Source organism: Bombyx mori, chromosome 25 (genome assembly GCF_030269925.1).
Source record: "Bombyx mori chromosome 25, ASM3026992v2".
Taxonomy (NCBI): domain Eukaryota; kingdom Metazoa; phylum Arthropoda; class Insecta; order Lepidoptera; family Bombycidae; genus Bombyx; species Bombyx mori.
In genome coordinates, this window is record NC_085131.1 from 9,404,875 (window position 1) to 9,426,785 (window position 21,911).

The 21,911-nt window shown below is 34.7% G+C and overlaps 2 protein-coding genes across 2 annotated transcripts in view; both read right to left on the reverse strand.

Moving 5' to 3' along the window:
• The window catches only part of LOC101741470 (uncharacterized), a 104,415-nt gene extending 90,300 nt beyond the window's left edge, over positions 1 to 14,115 (reverse strand). Inside the window, exons 1-2 of the mRNA XM_021346995.3 lie at positions 13,974 to 14,115; positions 7,773 to 7,846 (exon numbers count right to left, since the gene is read on the reverse strand). Of these exons, the coding sequence (XP_021202670.2) occupies positions 7,773 to 7,809 (37 nt within the window). The 5' untranslated portion in view covers positions 7,810 to 7,846; positions 13,974 to 14,115. The remainder of the gene's footprint in view (positions 1 to 7,772; positions 7,847 to 13,973) is intronic.
• Positions 14,116 to 14,467: 352 nt separating this feature from the next.
• LOC101741650 (uncharacterized) lies at positions 14,468 to 16,022 on the reverse strand. The gene has a single exon (XM_004921756.5). It carries the CDS (start codon positions 16,020 to 16,022, stop codon positions 15,402 to 15,404), a length of 621 nt encoding a protein of 206 aa, XP_004921813.1. The 3' UTR covers positions 14,468 to 15,401.
• Positions 16,023 to 21,911: the final 5,889 nt, after the last annotated feature.

Consider the following 21,911-nt stretch of genomic DNA (forward strand, 5'->3'; position numbering starts at 1 on the left):
CTACGCAAAACTATACAGTTATTAAAAATTCAGACAATTAAAGTAAGCAAGTGATCAATCTATAAAACTTTTGTATTTATCAAGGTTACATTAATTACAAAGCATTTCATGGTCCTCCTTTCATTTTAAAGATCAAATTCAATATAAAGATATCAATAAGCTCACTCTATCGATTGGAGTTTGTACCTGCTTTTCTTCTTTAAACAATAAGTTTAATTAAATAAAAGATGTGTGGTGTCGTGGGACACCGGATAGGAAAGAAGTTCCAAATAAAAAAATAAAAAAAAAGAATTACGAGAAAAAAATCGCGCGGTGATATATCGCTGTGCGGAAAACAAGGCTTTATTCCACGGACTTTTTCTTACGGTTTTTACTATCACATTTTTTTCAGTTCGGTCGCGCAGCAAAATCCCCATCTCCACCAAGCCTGTCGTAAGGAACTTCGATCCAAAAAAAAAGGAATTTTATCAAAAATGGCTTCGTTGTCTTTCGTACGCCCATCCCTACGCGACGGATAAACAAAACGATATAGAGATGACATAATTGAAGTACCGAACTCGAACAAATAGAGTATTTTGTTTCAGTAACAACATTCTTATACTAAAACGGAGCAATGCAAAGCGGATTCGTAAATGTAATTGCATTCGACGTACATAGCTCGTTAGGTGAGAGCTTTTATATCGATCGGGTTCGGTTTTATGAATGGCCGTATACGCCCTCTCGCTCACTCCAGTGCCGACACCTAATTCCCTTTTTACTATGCCTAAACTTAGATCCCTTTAGATTAAGCAGTCCCTCTCTGCGCTGAATTAAATTCATCCGTCGTTTTTCTTATATCTCAATACACGACTGCTTCATTTAACATGACTAGTGGACCCGTAGTAGTCGAAATTCGACTATAATTAATTGAAATTATAAGTTTGAACATTATTATGGTTCTTTGGTCAAAGACTATTTATTATACCTTTATAATCACAGATTTCGCCAGGATTACACTTTAGACAAATATTAACAAAGACAAACAATATTTAATCTATTTTCAATTTGACCATAATAGACTATGCAATAAGAAAAGTTTGACATTAAATAAATAGTATGCAATATGCATGCGTGTGTGTATTAAATACATGGTAGTGCGTGTAATGTTTTCTTTATTGATTTAATATATCTTTAATGCATGATTTTTTAAAAATTTTAGCATTGTGCACTCCTCTTTATTTTCTATAAGTGTGGGCAACTTCATGCACCTCCGTCTGCACAATTTTCGTAAAAAGGGTACAAAGTTTTTGCTCATGTATTAATATATAGATAAGCATGGTGATTGTCGTGAATTTTAATTGTAGGATAAGAAGAAGACGATTGACAACAAATTGGTCATTTGATATGGTATGAAAGAAGATGATGTGCTGGCGATTTTTCGATCAGTCTTGTACTTTATGTCTCGTGGATGTCGACATTTTTATGGGCTTCAGTAGACGCTTAAGATCAGAAGGATATAAGAATATAAGGATTACGGGATTTTTCAATAACATAATTATTGTAATCAAATTTTATACTTATTATAACTGAGCTACGATAACGATAGCACTTTGAAAAGATTTAAGTATAACTAAAATGGTACCTACGACGAGTTATTTAAGTTTATGCAACATTAGTGTTTCTAGCCATTAAAAGTGATCCCGAGTAGGAGTGGGTGATATAAATCGTATATAGATTCAATATCTATATATCGTAGCAATATCGTTGAATCCGATATCGCCCCGCACGAAATCTATATATCGATATCAGCCGATACACGATATTGCTCGATGTGATGCATCGCCATATCGTACCGATTCGTGAATCGAAATCTATATTTCGATATCAGCCGATACACGATATTGCTCGATGTGATGCGCATCGGCATATCGTACCGATTCGTTAATATCAGCAATATTCGTTTGGTTCGTATCGAATCGGCCAGAGTGAGTGAGCGCACGATAGGGATATCATGTGATGAATGAAACAGAAACAGGCATTATCCATACAATTGTAAACCTTATATTTAAGTCCATATGTCTGTAGATTATTCTTAGCGTATCAGCAGGATACAATTAAGGAAAGAAGTTTCAACTTTCGACCCTAACTTGAATGCAGTATAGCCTATTTGCATCGTTGAATTTAATTTCACGCGCTTTGACCTTGAACTAGAATTTTTGGACAAGTGTTTATAAATACTTAAAAGTTTTTTGTGTTTGATTTTTAAAGTACACATTTTTCTATTTTTAGTTGAATCCAAATAATTGAGTTTATTTCTTGTGTTTGTATTAAACTTTTGAAATCTACACTCTTTTGGTATATTTTGTAATTTTAAATTAAGACACAAAATACTAAAAACTGAAAATAATGTAGCCAGTCCTAAGCCTGGTAAAAGCATGAAGGAAAGTTTTTTTGATATTTTTATTTTCATGTTCTGTTTTATTACTTTAAGATCATATTATAAATTGATATCAGAAAACCAACCGTATAACGTTGACTTAAATCTATATCTACTACGATATTATATCAGCGTATCGTTTCAAATCTCAAATATCATGAATCGAGAAAATCTACTAGCATTCATCAATATATAGATTCAGAAAATATATAGATTTAATATCCGATATTGATCCTCGATATATAGATACGATTCGATACGCGGCAAAACCGATATTACCCACTCCTAATCCCGAGCAGAAATTGCTAGCTTAATTCACTAATAGTGTACTCTACTCCAATTTACCATTTATTATAGTTACCGATGTGGCCAGGTTAATTCAATTAACAAGTATATGAAGGTGTCCTTACAGAGCGGAAGGTGCTTCAATTTACTCGACTAATTCCAACCGTGATCATTAGTCGAGAGATTAACGTAAGTGCCGTGAGAAGATGTATAACTTAAATAGATAAAGACGTAATTGAATTACAAAGATAAAAATTTCGTTCAGTATATAAAAATGTTCACTTCTCATCCGGCATAGAATTAGAGGGAGACGGCGTATTTTGTAATTTAATCAAGCTTACTGTTTTACGATCATTTTACTTGGAAGGTCCGGGATCGGCGAAAAAGATGTGAATTTGCGGGATGGTCAAATTAGTTGATAATGATGTTGTTATTGTGGATAGATAAATGGACAGGCGGCCTGTAACGTATAGTATCGAACTGACGTAGAAACGAAATTAACCTCTTCAGAAACAATTTTTTTAAAGTACCAGAAACATAAATATAATTTGCTCTTTTTTGCGAATTGTTTGTTTTATATATGAAAACAATTTAATATAAATAAATAAAAAATACAGAAAATGTGATATTTTTTTTTAAATATCCACATATGTAGAGGATATAATTTTAAATGAAATAATTTGCCATTTAGCGTAGAGTATATGTAAATAATTTAAGGAAAAAAATCAAACGTACACATTTTATGTGGCAATGTCTTTGAATAGGTTAACTAAAATGTCTCAACAAATGGAGCAAAAACCTTTGTCATTAGACGCAAATTTGAGATACTCAGTTGCACATTCGTTTGTATAGATATAAAAAAAAATCTTCCAAAATACCGAAGTGACAAGAAAATCTCTCACATTAAACAGGCCCCTTTGGAAGAGCTTATAAACGAGAGTGGTACAAGTCACTTATACGGTAGGATTCCAACGTCCCGGGGGAGGAACTCGCAAGCTATTCTGTTTATCATATTGCGACGTTTCATATATTGAATGAATTTCATTCAAGTTGCTATAAATATTTTCTGTGAAGCTTCGATGTTATTGCCAAAAATATAGATGTGCAATAAAAATATGAATATACATCTTCACTTAATATAATTTTACGAGCAATTGCAGATTTTAATTACAAACGTAACTGGCATCAAAGAAAGTCCTAAGGTACCGTAATGTTGACAAGTAATAAATCATCAATTGTATTTTCTATCAATTGTATACGCAAACTTTAAATATCTCGTTTAAAATTTATAAAAAATAATTCGATATTCTCGCATTTAATTCTTTTAAACAATATGCCAGAAAACCGATATAAGTGCTGTATTAATTTTCCAACTGATTACAATCCATTTGAAAATGGTTTTAATCTTGTTTGTTTCATAATATTTGCTTCATTGACTTGTTCGTTGATATTCACTATGGTATTACTTTCTTTTTGTGATGTAAGGAAAGCATTCTCGAAGCCAAAATATTAATAAAACTATAATATTGCAGTAATAATAAAAAAATTAAAAAAAAATGTGTGCAATTCACACGTGGTAGAAGTGAAACCTTCCAAAATTAAAATACAATTATCCTAAACGTCTTAAGTATATATAAAATTTTGTCATTAGTAAATAATTGTAAGGTAGCGCCCTCTGTGAATTGATATTTTAATTTCACGTATAATCCTAAATTAAAATTCACTACAAGAGCTTTCATACACACGTTAGTATTAAAAAATCTCACAGATGGCGCTGTATTAAATAGTATGTATATTTCTGTCTCATTCTTTACTGGCTTCATCCTACACATTTTTGTATTTGTGTCTCTTACCTGTCGTTTTTTCCGTTGCATCCGGTTTGAAATCACAACGATTCTAAAGAAGTTTTCACTTCAATACATAAACCAAAATTAATTACGATTTACGATATTTTAATACATTGGTTTTCTTTAGGAACGTAAATTAGTCGACGATCTACAAGCTTCGACGGAAATCCGAACAATGATAACAAAGAAATCACTAAATATAGCTAAAATTATAAAACTTAAATTTTCTAAACCCGCAATCTAAAGCTTGCAGAGTTATCAATGGGTAAAAAAGCTCATTCAGTCTCTCGTGGCAAGCTTGCACTCTACGCACTTGCTTGCTTGAATATTTTGTATTTGCAGTAAAAGTATTATTAGTATAGTAGTATTATTTTATTAGTTAGTTAGTATTATTAGTATTATAAGTAGTATTAGTTACTCTATTCGCTTATTCTTCTTAGGCGTTTCGCTCTTAACAATGGTCGCCATAATGATTTAGCCTCGGAATGAGAAACTCTGTTAATTTATAGTTCTGTTAATTTGGCTGGCTCTCTGGTACAGTAGTTAGAGGTCCTGACTGCTTTATCGAGGGTCGTAGGTTCAATTCACACATTGGCCAAACATTATTGTTTTTACTGGTGGCAGGACCTCTTGTGAGTCCGCCTGCCTATTTCTGCCGTGAAGCAGTAATGCGTTTCGATTTGAAGGGTGAGGCAGCCGTTGTAACTATACTGAGATCTTAGAACTTATATCTCATGGTGGGTGGCGCATTTACGTTCTAAATGTCTATGGGCTCCAGTAACCACTTAACACCAGGTGGGCTGTAAGCTCGTCGAACCATCAAAGCAATAAAAAAAATGTAGTGAACAGGTTTGTTTGCTCTTTGTCTGGGTTATTATTATTTACATATGTATATATGTTTAAGTATGTTTATCAGTCCCTGGTACACATAACCCAGGGAATACTAAATTGAGACCGGATGACCGTGCGTGATTCGTTCCCAGTTATTATTATAGTTATTAATATATAGATTAAAAATATCTTATACCTTTAAACGAGCAATTCTTGTATATTAATATATATATAATCTGAAACTCGGAAACGGCTTCAACGATTTTCATAAAATTGAGTATACAGGGGATTTCGGGGGCGATAAATCGATCTTGCTACGAATTATTTTCAGAAAATGTTGTTTTAATCGTGTTTTCAATTTTCAACTTTATCGATTGACTCTTCCCGACATCTATTGGTGAATAATAATACTATTATGCTATTTCAGCGGATGGCGTTGTTAAGCCACCCGAAGCCAATGAGTGTTTGGTTTAATGTTAGACCAAGAAAATGAATTGTTTATTTATATTATTTGTGTCTTTTTCATATAAAATATAAAAAAAATACCGGTCATCGTCTAGTTTATATTACAACGATAATGCTTTAAGCGATATTTGAATAATAAGATAGATAAGCGAATAAAATGTTAGCGAACGTCTAGTGAACTCTAGTGTAACGAAGTTTAACTACGCAATTGTATTTCATTAAAAACCTTGTCGTACTTGAAAATATAAATGCAACGTAGAGTTGAAACTTTCATTCGTATTCGAAAAGTTTTCTGTTTGTCTGAAATTAAATGTATTTTAAATTGACATTGACATTTAAATTTTAATTTTTTTTTAGGAATTGTGAACTGAAAATTTTTAAGGTATTTTACGTATTTATTTTATACATTTATTAAGTTTCAAAAACTTCATATTTACATGGTAACAGAAGGTTTGCGCACGTTTTCACTGCAATCTAAGTTTTACGTGGCTGCGTTTAAAGAAACCTTAATGAAAAACAACTTTTTCACAGGCCTTTAGGAATCGCCTAATTTCTCTCCTCCCTATATATTTAAAACATTAATAAGCTCTTTCATAACATTATTTAAACATAATTAAAAGGTCATACTTTAAATCTATTTTTTGAAAGTATTTGACACTATTCCGTTATTTATTAAGTCATTTAATATTGAAAAGATCACGTTTCTGCCGTCAGAGAATTGAAATCTTTTTGAACATATGATGATCTCATAGACTTTTTGTGAGGTGCTATTTATATGCCATATATTGTCTAGTAATGTGCAGATTATAAATGATGCCGTCTGATTAACAATAGATGTAGTTGCACGCGATTCAAGTTCAGTACATAACTCCAACATATACATACATACCTAAACAGTGGTACCATATAATGTACCAATGTTATGAATTCATAACAATATCATAACACTGCACTTGCTTTTAAGGCTTTGGAAGTTTTACCATTCTGAAAATTTAAGCAATGATATTCGCGACTAAACAGCCTCAGTGCTTTTTTTCGTATTTAACTTATTTAAATGTGTAATATTTAAATAAATCATTTGTAACTAGTTTTGTGGAGGTATACAACAAAGGATCTCCGAATGTCGTTGTACGGAACTTGTATACGTAAATACCAACCTAACTTGAAAATGTCGTAAACAAGTTTCAGGCATTTTTTTTTATTGTTTAATTGGGTGGTTGAGCTCACAGCCCACCTGATGTTAAGTGGTTACGGGAGCCCATAGACATTTACAGCGTAAATGCGCCACCCACCTTGAGATATGAGTTCTAAGGTCTCAGTATAATTACAACGGCTACCTCACCCTTCAAACCGAAACGCATTACTGCTTCATGGCAGAAATAGGTGGGGTGGTGGTACCTACCCATGCGGACTCACAAAAGGTCCTACCACCAGTATAAAATCTTGTGTTGTGTTGTAAAAGTATCTTGTGTTGTATGATAGCTACCGTTATAGTTTATTTGTTGGATATTTTGCAGACTCACGCATCTCTTCACTCATTAAGCATCGATATTTCAAATATTAACATGACAAAATGTCATTTATCCAGGAAGATTTAGCCAGGAATACAATAACATAAAGTATTCTGAAAATGAATTTAGGTAATCTTTTATCTAAAGGATTTCTCGAGTACAAACACTTTAGGAGCTTTTCGGGCATTAATCTTTTTTCTTTATAAGAAACACGACACTAAGCTTCTCAGTCTCTAGAGGAGGTACTATTTTCCAACACTCGACGACTTGTTCTTGAAATAAATATTATGAACTATTTTATTATTTAATTATTATACTTATTTATACTTTATATTTAACTATTTGATTTTATAACTAAATAATCAATAAATATTATTAACATCTACGTTATTACTAATAGGTAATTTTTAAACGTACCGTGCTCGTCTTTGTATCGTCTGCATAAGGAAAACATTCTGAGTTTTTTGTTTTGATTCTGTATTCAAGCAAATCTGAAACAATAAAAACGTTATGTGATTAAATTCCATTTTTTTTTTTCACCTTAGTTCGTCATGAAGGGTACTCTCGATAACATTACCATCAAAATCCAATAGCATCCAATCCAAACTAAAATATTACCGATGACAAAATTTCTGCACCCACTTAAATATATTAGTGGTTTACTACATGAGTAGCAATATCATGGATACAACAAAGTTAAGTAATAAAGTCATAGTCAGTGTTTTACAAGGACCGCCGGCTTAAAGGGTGAGACGCGCTCGGAATTTTCAAATAATTCTAGTGAATTTTTTTTGAAATACTAGATATTCCACTCTAATACTACTAAACTTCCAGTACTGAAACTAAAAGGAAATTAAACGTATCCCGAATTTAATTAATTCATAAATTGAGGGATGTACTTTTGTGTACTGTAGGTGACCTCGCCTTTTTTTACAATAATCCAACATAAAAAGCTTAATGAGAAATTTCGACCCGACCGGGGAAAAGTTAATTAACACGATTAAAAAATCTACGATAAGTCCACGGTCAAAGCCTCACGAGGATCCGTTTGCTAATTCATTACGGGACAGTCCTTTAATAACCGCAACCGGTAACTGAATGTGGGTCCCGACGAAAGTAGAATATAGGTGTAAAATATCCTATGCTTACCCTATACTTCATAATATTGATGTATTCGGTAATATGAAAGTTTTATGAAACAAAATAAATTCTGAATGACATACACGACGTTTTTATTACTAACTTACTTTGTTGTTAAAGATATTTTTGGATGATTTTTAAGCTAAGTTCATAATACGCTTCAGACTTTTGAGAGATGTAGTAAAATTTTGAACATCGCTCAAAATGTTGACATTATTGTGAAATGTGGAGAAGAGATTAAAATTTTAAAAGTAGCAGCAAACAAACTTAATTTCTATTCTGAAAAAGAATTCCATTCCGATCCCACATATGTATTAAAACTATATCTCTAATGTATCTAGTTCCCACAGTAAAGGATATTTCGGTTTGAGGGTAGATGACCATATATCATTTCCGTTCGTTTATAAATTATTTAAATAAAATATATTTACTATTGGCGAATGGAACGCGGCATGATAGAAGTTCGGGCGGATCAGTATCAATTTTAGTAAGAGAATCAACATGTAACGTGACCGCAGAAAAGGTTTGTTTCATCCTTTTATGTAACTACTAGCTGACCCGGCAAACGTTTTTTTGCTATATAAATTATTTATAGGTTATATTTTTTTTGGGTGGACCACCCTTAACATTTAGGAGTATTAAAAATAAATGATTCCCAGCCCTGCCCGATATGCACACAAAATTTCATGAGAATCGGTTGAGATATTTCGGAGGAGTTTGGCAACTAGCACCGCAACACGAGAGTTTAATATATAGATAAGAAGAGCGCATTGATCTATATATTCATTAAAAACCTATATATAACCAATATATTAATTATAATTTCGTCACTATTTTGAGCGCAGATTCAAATTTTTGAGTAATATTACGCCGTAATGTGTATAGATACAGTCACCTGTTAAAGTTGTTTGTGTTGAGATTCTAATGCTGCGACATCGACGAGAGTATTTACATCTGCCAATATGTATATATTATACAATATGTATACGTCGAACAACAACAAACAAGGTCTCACGTCTGTTATTGATGTTCAAAACAAATCGTCAATCATCGCGAGAAATAACATTGGCAAAAAGATTAAGTTTTATAAAGACGAATGGAAATAGGAAACATTAATTGTGCTAAATGACAACATCGAGCGACAAACTCCTATGAAAATCATAGAAACTTGTAATAATTCAGATTTATAAACAAGAATTCGCAGATAAATAAACGTCAAGGGCAGACATAAATCAATTCTACTTTGCTAGATTCTAAGCGCGCTTTAAAGACCTTTATTTCTCTTGAGTATAAGAGGTATGAATTAAGAACTTATACAGTATGCATATTATTTCAAGTAGTTACTGTAATGAAATTAAAAGACATGTCTATACTAATACTAATACTAATAATATTATAAAGAGGAAAGATTTGTTTGTTTGTTTGTATTGAATAGGCTCCGAAGCTACTGAACCGATTTAAAAAATTCTTTCACTGTTAGAAAGCTACGCTATCCCCGGGTGACATAGGCTATATTTATTATATTTTCAAAAAAATTAAGGATCCTTACTGAAACTTCAATAATGTAACCCAATATGTAAAAAAAATACCTAAAATTCTTTACATCGCGTGCGCTACTTCCCAAGCGAAGCCGGGGTGGGCCACTAGTTCATTCATGAAGATGACTGAATTGGCACAATCATTTACTGAATTTTTACTTTTATTAAGATTTTAGATTTATTTATATTTTGAAGTAAATTGTAGATGATGACTGATAGATTTACATATATAGTTCGATAGATATATTTGTATGTGGAATAGAATAAATCTATCTTATACATATAATAGCATAAACATTAACTACAAATACGAGAGTCAAGATAAAAACCCTTATCTTCCGGACGATTTTGTATGGAAAATCATTTTTCGTTCATGACAGCAGTTTTTAATTCATAATTACGAAAATGACGAAAACTATTACGTTTATGCTCTGTATTGTTTTGAAGAGTTTTTATATCATTTAACACCTGCAAAGCAAGATTTCAATCCGCTGCCACGTATCTTCCAATTCTAGAACTACCTGATTTTTTCATAAGTAATTTAAGGGCTTACAGATGGTTTAAATGACGGACTCAACATGAGGAAGGCGTAAGAAATCGCCTGCCTTCCAAGGGAACAATTTTTTTTATTCATATGCAATGATCATATACAATCGATACGATCTGCGAGTGAGACAACATTTACATAATAATAAATTTATATGTAAAAACAAGAGGCAAAAAGGAAAGACTTAACATTTATTTCTCCTGGTCTGGGTGTAATAGGCCCGTATATTTTATCATCCCTATGGTTTCTACCCGATTTGACTGTGATAGCGCTACGGATCGCAGGGCTTGCGTAGCGCTACTGTAGCAGCGTAGCAACAGCTACGAGGCATAAGCTTAAGCGGAACTTGAATTGGTTTTTTTTTACGCAAAATAAAACTTTACTGCTTGGTCTCATTGAGCGGTTGGTGGTGCAAGAGAAATTTGAGGGCAAAAGAACTCGCGGAAAATCTCCACACATTAGTCTCATGTTTTTCTAAATTAATTCAACAAAACTTCTAACTAGCATTTTGTAGTAAAAGAAAATTTTTTTTTACAAAATATTGGTTGCGTGTATATTAAATCTTAGGATGGTTTTGAAATCTATTGGCAAACGAGTCCTAGGTCAAGACGGTGTTGAGTTTTATGTTATCAGAGCCCATCGACATAACAAAGCCAATCTCGCCCTCTTAGGTGGAAACCAACCCACACATTCTTTGCAGCACAATAGGCATGACGGCTTGGCAGACTCTAATTTCTTGAAACCAACTCACCGACTGCATGATAAACAGAGATTTTTCGAAATTAAGACTACGAGTATGAAATCGTCCCCGAAAATACAAGAGCTGTATGTACACAGTGGAAGCTGAATGCGGCAAAAGACGGGGCCCGATTCCGCATAAAGCCCCACTAAACTAAAATTATAATTGCCAAAACATTTCAAAGATGAAAAACGAATATTTTTTCATAAAACATTCATAAACTTGTAAGTCTTTTTCGATATTCCAAAGTTTTTTTTCTATCTAGTTTACGAGAAAAAAACATTTACAAGTGAATGTTTGTAAGTAGAAATAATTATATGTAAACAGTCATACACATTAAACAGTTTCAAACAGTTTCTTGTAACGAATCCTCAGAATCGAATTCATTAACAGCTAACTATTGTGATATTTCATTTGGCATTGGGTGATCGATTTTAATTAATTACTCGGAATGACGATTCATGGTGACGTCTATGTTCCCAGCACTATTATCTATACATATAAATAAAATTGGTGTGTCTGTTTTTAATATTGAAATAACCGCTTTATACTACATGCATATGAATATATATACGGTACATACACCAAAATAACATTTTTTACAATTTTTGTCTGTCTGTCTGTCTGTTTGTTCCGACTAATCTCTGGAACGGCTGGACCGATTTTGACGGGACTTTCACTGATAGGTAGCTGATGATATAGAGTAACGTAGGCTACTTTAAGTTAAGAAAATAACCGCGGGTTACATCGCGGGACTCAACTATCAATAATAAAATTTAATGTTTCCAAAGCGAAGCGAGGGCGCGCGGGCGGGTCGCTAGTTTATAAATATAATTGACAAGTTACATAGTATATTTTTCTGCTGCTATAAAGAGACAGACGGTATCATGGTTCCCTTCTCCATAGCATCACTTTTGACAACTGACACTCTTGACTTGGTTGTGATTGTTGAAGGGCCATCTCGGCCTACGTAACGCCATCTTGCTGCACTCATTTTAGGGACCTCGTAGAGGAGATGCGGAGGAATGTGTTCAGTCACATTGGCGACCTCCCGTGCGCTCTTGTACCGTCCTCCCTTCTTTGCTCGACGAGGCATTCCATATACCGGCCATCTCGCCGTGTCACAGTTAACCTAGATTACTGTGACACGGCGAGATCATGTATGACTTGTTGTAAGTCCGCACGGGTAGGTACCACCACCCTGCCTACTTCTGCCGGGAAGCAGTAATGCGTTCCGGTTTGAAGGATGGGGCAGCCGTTGTAATTATACTCAGACCTTAGAACTCATATCTCAAGGTAGGTGGCGGCAATTACGTTGTAGATGTCTATGGGCTCCGGTAACCACTTGACATCAGGTCGACGGTGAGCTCGGCCACCCATCGAAGCAATAAATAAAAAGTTGTAAAACCATCCTTCACTGAACATCTTCAACTTTCTCCTAAACATCGAAAATTTACGTCAGAATCGTGGTTTGCAATTTGGCTATGAATTACATTTTTTATTCATTCATTTTGAAAACTGTTAGTTAAACCTTGCTATGTACCTAATTTTTAGGAAGATTTCGTGGTTTTGTTTTGCTAACACCACCCTATTTCTAGCCATGGGTATCTAAATGTGACTAAAGGATGGCTTTCTAAGTTATTGTCGTTCTATTAGCCAAAGTCAATTATTTAACTAAAATTATCTGTTAAAACCCGATGGTACAGTTACACGAAAATGTATATAGTACTTCATTAAATTTATGCAAATCATAATAACGCTGGTCTCTAAAAATTAAGGGACATAAAATAAAAACAAAATTCTCGTTGTTTTTGAACAGGCTGTGTAACTCGAAGATAAATGATCGTTAAGCAAAAGAAAGAAAATTTAAGCTCTAATTTTCGTAATTTCCAGAACTGGCCCTGAATTTTTCATGGCGTTAAGTTCCGGAGTGATTCTAAGAAATATACTGAAAAAAAAAAAAGTTTTTTTTTTATATCCCATAATTTTAAAAACTAGTGTCGATTATGATTTCCCAGTTAGTTCTTTTTTCTTTAAATTTGAATTTTAACGGCTGGCTAAATAATAATATTTGAATTTCATCGTCACAAAAAACCTATGTAGTACAGCATATTATTATATCATTTTGAAAATATTATTTAAGTATCTATATTCTAAGTATAAGTATCCATATTTTTAAATATTGATTTTGGCTTCGAATATTGAAAATAATCTTCAAGCGGTCAATAAAAAAAACATAGCAATAAAAAAACAACAAAAACAAAAGAATAAAACAAAGAGTTAAAAGTATGTGATTCTCCTAAATAAAATATTAATTTACAATTTTATACGCATTTTACATACATCTTTAAATTTGTTAAGCAACTTTTTTTAATCCACGAATTATTATAAAATAATCTGTCTAAAAAATTACCCTAATCAATTAAAAATCACTAATATAACCACTCTAAATTATGATTACTCACCTATTTAATGAGCGGGATTACCATTAAGTTCTACGCAAAAACAAAAATATACGTGAATATAAAAAATCGTGGATTTAGCTATAATCCCGTTCGTTCGTGCTCGAGTGGTCTCTGAAACAGCTGAAAGTCAATATTCTCCAAAATTCCAGCATCGAAGTTAAACAAACGTGTCTAGATTTAGGTACGAACCTGCACTGCCTACAGTCTTCGTCTGGCGGTTGTTTCAACTGAACCCATCTTCAGAATGCGCACGAAAATTTCACGTAACTCAGTCCCCGAAAATTTGAAGGCAAATAAAAGAAACGATCACGCCACCAATTTGTTTTAAAAGTTAATCACAAGTGCAAGTGACTGGGGCGGATGAAAGCGAGCGGAGGCAGCAGAGGTTGTGTAGCAACTGCTCCAACGGGAGGGAATCGTCGGGAGACTTCGGCTGGAATCGGCACAGATCGGTACCGGTATTCGGCTTCAGGACGAATGGAACTGTATTAGCTATATAAGGGGCTGAATTCTCGTGCTGTGACCTGCTGAAAAATGCAAAAAGGCTGATAACGAAATGAACATATTTTGGTTCGTTCTAAAATACATATTTAAGCGTTTTATTAAGTGCTTCTTGTATTCCGTTTTTTGCGTTCTTCGCACGATGGAGATTCAAAATAGGCGATTTTAAATAATAGACATAAACGATGTCAGAACTGTAATAATTTGAAATTTAATAAAACATTTTGAATGCGCTGTATCAAATATTGTAATACTATTTGTTTATAATGTTAGATTGTTAGAAAATTCTTAATGAATTGATTGCAATTGATTACCCCATAACGTTGTATATAAATAAATAATTTAAAACAAAAGCTGACTTAGCAGCTTGAGACTTATAAATAGTAACAAAATGAATTGATATAGTAACCGATGTGTTCACGGACTAATTGTTTTTATTTATTTATTTTGCAGTTATTCGTTGTCGAAACTACAAATTAACTTACTGCTTAGGGAAAGGTTGCAGTAATTAATTTAATAACTTTACACAGCTCACATCATTTTTGTTAATTAAATAGCTTGCATTGACCACGGAGACAGAGCTTAGAATATTTTAAAATATCTTTCGTTGTTTTTAGGAACTAAATAATCAATAAAAATTCGTTGGCTACTAAATAGTTCTGCTCTCTATATATTCCACATTAAAAGTACTCTCAACTCGTAAAATTTGATAGGAGTCGAAGCTCGAGTTATTATCACAACCGGGCGTGCCTTCCGTGACGACCTGGTGACCGATCAGAGACCCGGCTCGGCTCTGACCGCATGACCCGGTCACAGCCTGACCCGGTTACTCGGATATGCACCGCCCGGGCCCGCTGCATGCCACGAATGCTTCCATCGATATCACTACATTGCAATAAGCTAAAGCTACTGGTTGGATCGAATGCTGTTTAGCTTTACGGATTTTTTTTGTTTCATTCCTTGTTCGCAAAACAACAAACCGACAGTAGTCAATTTATTTCCATTTAAATTATTATCAATCAGCTGCATTTTATGAACTGCAACTTTATGAACATTTTGGCTATTAATAAAGACTTAGTTTTTTTTGTTGCGTAATGTGTCTCCTCTGCGCTATTTCTATGTATCAAATGATTTAGTTTGATGTAGAAGACGAGAATCATTAAGTTCTTTAGAAACATTAATGTCTTTCTTAAAATCATCGTCGAGCTCACTAAAATCTAATTCGCACGTACAGCTTTCAGGAAATTCGGGTACATTTTGAATACCTTTAATTACAAATTTCAATACGCGTTTCATTACGTTAAGTTCGTTTTTCAATTTTTGCACGAGTTTAGTTTTGGATTCGAGCAATGCTACCATTTTTTCTTTATCGAACAAAGCATTCAAATATTTGGTTTGCAAATCAAATTCTCTCTTGTTCGATAAATCTAGCTGTTTCTTCATTTCACAAACGATAACGCTGAAGCTCTCTCTCATTTTACCGATTGAATCGTTCGCTTTGTTTAATTCGCTCTTGATTTTGTTCATTTCTTCGTGAAGGCTTTTAACCGTGCTGCCGGTCTGATCGTTTTTTTTATTCGCGATTTCCTTGACAGTTACTTCCACGGCTGTCGTGTTGTTTCTGAAGACTTCGTAGGAATTCACCGATGAAGAACGATCCATAGAGGATGTATGTTTCTTATTTTTAACTGATGAAGAGCAAATCGGATGGTCAACTGATGATATTTCATTACTCATTATGTTTATTCCAAGAGCATTTTATAGCAGTAGCTGTAAATAGACTTTGATGAATTTCCCTATACGATGAAGCGTCAAAACATACAATGACGTTAGGTGAATGAAAAAGTCATTTATCTTTTTTAGCCTTGACTATTGTCTGTTTCTGTTTACTCTATAAAACCTAGATTGCACTCTGATTGTATTATTCGCCAAGATAAATTCTTTACCAACACCATTTTAAGTGTATTACTTTGAAGAATTTTGAAGAAGTTAGTCATAATCAATACTGCCAATTAGCAATGTGTTCCAGCTCGGAAATTATTTCGTCAATTACAATCAACGATTCGTAACATGACGGTCGTGAGCCTAAATATTTACGCAGTTACGATTATTGATCAATCAATGTCCTATATTACGTTCTAAAGTAAATGTTCTAATCCATTAGGGAGCCTGTGGATACTCTTCAAAGATAGTAAGTAAACATCTCTCATGATCTGCGCAATTAAAACCATGTGCTACCGTTTACGTCAGCTTTATTGTTTTATTTCACCTGACCTTTAATGACCTACTGCTATTTATTTCATGCTACTATGATGAGCTGATGAGCTACTATTTAATTCAGTCCTCTGTGACCGCGATCGTAAAGTAGCTGAAAAATAATAATAATTATGTAATACTAAAATTATAATAAATCGCGCGATTAAGCCGTTGTAGTGGTTTTAAATATGTCCACTGCTCGTTTTTTTTTTTTTTTTTTCGAAAATATGACATAATTTTATATTTATTTAATTTTAAAATTTAATAAACTTAATTGATCATCTCAGTACCTACATGTACTAAACATAGCTTGAATACCAAATAGAGCATAGAGCAAAAACTGATTCGCATATTTACGGTAAATCATTTGTTAATTAAACATGCATATAAAACCATTAAACTATTTTCCAATTTCATGCAAGCTACCAGCGCGATGAATTATCGTTTCAACAAAAAAATAGAGTTTCCTCAGCAAAAGCGAATCGATAAGCAGCTCAATTAACCATATCGACTTATCTTTAACTGTATCTTTAACTTTGTTCATGTGAAAATGCTAATTGACACATTAAAAATCGTAACGAGATCGAGTAACTTTTTTACATGGCACACATTAAATATGAGCCGATCGTTGTACTGGGGGTAGGACCTCCTGTGAGTCCGTACGGGTAGGTACCCCGCCTATTTCTGCCGTGAAGCAGTAATACGTTTCGGTATGAAGGGTGGGGCAGCCGTTGTAACTATACTGAGACCTTAGAACTTATATCTCAAGGAGGGTGGCGCATTTACGTCATAGATGTCTACGGGCTTCAATAACCACTTAACACCAGGTAGGCTGTGAAGAAGAGAAGAAAGAAAGGATGAAGGGTGAAGAGTGAAGAGAAGAAAGAAGAGAAGAAGCAAGAAAGGATGAAGGGTGAAGAGTGAAGAAAAGAAAGAAGAGACAGTCCCACCCATCACGAACTCATGCCTGCCACCTACCAACCTGCAGCTCACCACCCCTGCCTCGATAGGCACGGAGTTACATGCCCGGGCATAGGGGTTTCCCCGAGGCCCGCTCCGCGCCCCCGCAAGGTTACTCGACGACCCCACGGAATGGCTCTCCGGCAGTGCATGTAACTATGTAGGCTTAGCAGGAAGAATTTCTTTAAACTAATTTATCAAACCAATTCTTATGTGTAGTCCGAAGCTTGTACAGTTCGTTAAAAGCAAAAGATAAAGTCTGGCATTAAACTATAAAACAACTTTTAACTGCCTATGACGGCAGACGTGTATCCAAGCCATCCGATGGTAAGGAATCAATGTCGCTTAAATACATAAGTTCCTTGAACACGAAAAAAAGTCTGGGAACGCACTGTGGATAAGCGCGGCAGTTTCAGATGAAATGGATGAACCCTGTTTTGGTGGCAGGCTCGGTGGAGATTACAGAATCATCTGAAGAAATCTTGCCGCTTAGAAAAGATCAAGTTTTCTGGCATCAACCAATTCAATATTATTTTGCAGTGACTAAATGGGTTTTTGTCTCGGAGCACCGGGCTCATCGTTTATATGTGTGCATACATGCATACAATAAAGCATGTATTTATAATCAATTTAGCTTGTTTCTTACCCCCACAAGAGGTCCTACCAGCCGTGAAAGAAAAACATCATAAAAATATCGAACGTTGTCGGCAGTTTTCGAGAAGCAATTTTAGACTAACTTCGAACTAGATATCAAACATTCGAATAGTCATTTCCATTTATACGTACATACGGGTGGTGTGTAACCCCGTTCCATCCACCGACCTAGTTTTATGACCTCGCTGCTGGGCGCACAATACCTAAGCACTAAACTATAGATGCTATTCAAAGGAACTCAAATGTGTTCTGTACATTCAGGTTTTCCTCGTCGCAGTGAATTTATTGTAAATTTAGACAAACAACAAAATTGGACTTAATAAAATAAAATAAAAGTATTATTGCACAGATGGGTGGACGAGCTCACAGCCCACCTGGTGTTAAGTGGCTATTGGAGCCCATAGACATCTACAACGTAAATGCGCCACCCACCTTGAGATATAAGTTCTAAGGTCATATAGTTACAACGGCTACCCTACCCTTCAGACCGAAACGCATGACTGCTTCACGGCAGAAATAGGCAGGGCGGTGGTACCTACCCGCGCGGACTCACAAGAGGTCCTACCACAAGTGAACTAACAAGTTATTATCGTTGTTGAAACATTAGTAGTAATTTTTAAACGAGTAGAGATCCCTGACTTCTATAGCTCTACAGCTGATAATAGTATTCTTCTAGTATTAGTATTATACAAATTTCTCTCTTCCTTCAGTAGTGCTCCTTCCTCATGTCGGTGGCCATCCATGACTTTCATCTTCACAATATTGTGCCATCTCATCCTGTCTTCATCTTCTCGGAACGCATTGAAGACGGTGACATCAAGGTTGGCGCCGATCTGGTTAGACCAACGCGTAGTACTATGCCCCTGCGATATTTTTACATCCACTTCGCGATTTTCTCTACTTCTGCCATTATTGTTTGGAGTAGAACGCGTTGCGACCCCTTGCCTTTTTGGGTGTTAATGTTTCGAGGTAAGCTGTGGCGTTCTCATCTCGAAACATGTCAAGTTGTTTATATGTCATGTAAATAACATGATGAAGATGCTTTGACTCGTCGTCATCATATTATAGTAATAGGCTTTTAGGATTTCCTCCTTCTACACGGATCATATATTCTTAGGACTGAGAGCAATTATCTCTGTTTAATAATATCCGATGGACTACATCTTGCTATATCACGCCACGTATATAGTTCTCTATATTCGGCGCCGTGGAAACCGTCAAAATCAGAGTGTTGAGCATCGCACGAATTTGATTTGACCATAGCAGGGACGTAAGACTCTCAAAAATGTTTTTATTATTTAGCTTATTATTCCCATTTAAAAACACCTGATGTTCTGCATTTTAGTAGTTTGTCATATTTATAGGTTGAGTATTGCACCAAACACCGCGTAACTTACTATATACCTAGGTATATATTTTATGATACCAAGTTTTATAATTCATAGCAAAATTTATCTTACCGAAATCAATGTAATTTTGTTATTAAAGGCGAAGATATTTTTTTGTTCTTGGTATTATAAACAACAAGACAGAATGTTAAATCAACAATAACAGAAATCAAACATGATGTGTGGGAAAATAATGATAATTTAATTGTAGAGTGTAATCAGGCAATCATTTCTTAAAACGTACAGAGAAACATAGCAAAAATATTGTTTCGAGCTGGGGCTCGGAATAAATAAAAACTTTTCACCGAAGTACAAATTGAAACTCTATTTAATTATTACGGCACTTAAAATAGACTTCAATTATCCCAAAAACACTTTTACCCTTCGCTTTAGGTGTCACTTTGTTGTTTTGCTTCGAATAGAACGAAATACTTACTAACTGCCTTCATGTCGTCTTTGCAATGCTTCTATAGTTGACACGACTATTCCAGAAAATCTTCGATAGTACTTGATCGTTACGATATCCGTATTTTCTATTTGACAACAGATAGCGTTAAGCGTACTCGCATGACACTTTTCGAACGCTCCCGATACTACTACTTGTTTTTCTATCTGTTTTGCTATTCGACGATAGATGGCACTACTGGTACCGAATAACAATGTTAAAAACCCACCAAAAGACTAGTGGGAAACTGGTATTACAGAAACAATAAAGTCACAGAGGAAAATATAGAATCATTAATTATCATGCTGCGTAGGGATTTGACATGAATTTTACGACCGGCCGCGTGCCTGAGGTCAACTCTACTTGGGTATCTCCATATATCTATTGTGCAATGTGCCACAGGGAGGAAACATTTCTACATATTGTTACGCGCTGGGGTTCGGGATAAATAAAAAATGCTACCGAATTACTAGTTAACACTGTATTGTCTCTTAGAACACACACAGAAGACCTTAAAGTTCTCAATTCGCTTCGAAACTTTTTAAAGCGCGTTCAGAGTAATATTTACCTCGCGACAGATTCGTTACGGTTAGATAGAAAAGATACAATTCTGGAAGAGCGAGTGTAAGAAAATAGACAGAGCGTCTCGTGAATCGCTCGACCGTGAAGAAAGGGAAATTACAGAGCGAGCTTGGTTTGTTTCTCTTATATACAGCATTCCCTATGACAAGATAAATTTGATTTAAGGATGAAAAATGAAGAAATCTACAACTCTACACAACCCTAAAAAAAGTTTCACCTAATTTTTTTTTATTGCCCTTGTAGGCAGACGAGCATACGGCCCACCTGACGGTGAGTGGTTACCGTCGCCCATGGACTTCAGCAATGCCAGGGGCAGAGCCAAGCCGCTGCCTATTTCTTTCACGTGCACCAAAGTGAACGAGCGCCATTTTTTTAACATACCATTAACACACATAAAATAAAATATCACACTTATTTTTTGTGTTTTTTCATAATAACTTACTTATTTAAAAATTTGTTACATTGAACAAAAAAATTCAGCATTCCGCAAATGATGGGGTTGGTGTTAACATAACAACTGTAGTGGTTCAGGGCTTGCCCTTGTCTTATGTTGCCTACAGTTTTTCCAACACGACTATCTTAAAAATTTGGTCAGCATTAAAAACTGATAGAGCAGGATTATTATTTTTTTACCAACGTTGTCGACTTGAAATTGATACTGCCACTTAATTAAAATCAGCTTAGACGCCCACGCATTTTGTTGTAATTCGGCTTGCTATTAAATAAGGAAAACATTTAATGTAACATCCAATTAGGCATTCATAAAGTAAATAGTAATAATTAGTGACACCAAACATTTAGACGATACATTTATCTAAAATGTGGTTTTCAATACTATCGGGGTTCAGGGTTTTCCTGAAAGAGTACCTGTTTTTCTGAACTATTTTGCTGGTTTGTTTAAGAGGGTCTAATATTTAATTGTTTAATAATAGTCTAAGCGCACCCGTCGAGGGTAACCAGATTATTGATACGGTTATTTATCTGTTAATCGAATTGTGTGGTTCGAACTGAGTTGTGTACAGTCATTGATTTGTTAATCGAATCTCGCCGGATCTGCAGTAGTAGTTCATTTGCGAAGCAGCTGCTCTTGATTTGTTTGGCCTTCGGAGGCACTCGGGTTGCTATTAGCAAATCCCACCCCTCCTGACTGAGTCTTTGCGCGCCCACCTGTCCTGGTGAAACTGGAAAGACCTTCAGGCCACGAGTAATTCTTCAATCGTAAAAAAAAGTTTCTAACTTATTATCCCATACGTATGTTACGAAGTGGGCATACACCTGCAGCTGTATCACGTATTTCGCAGAAAATTAGCAGAAGACAAATATTGTGCAAATATTGCTGTC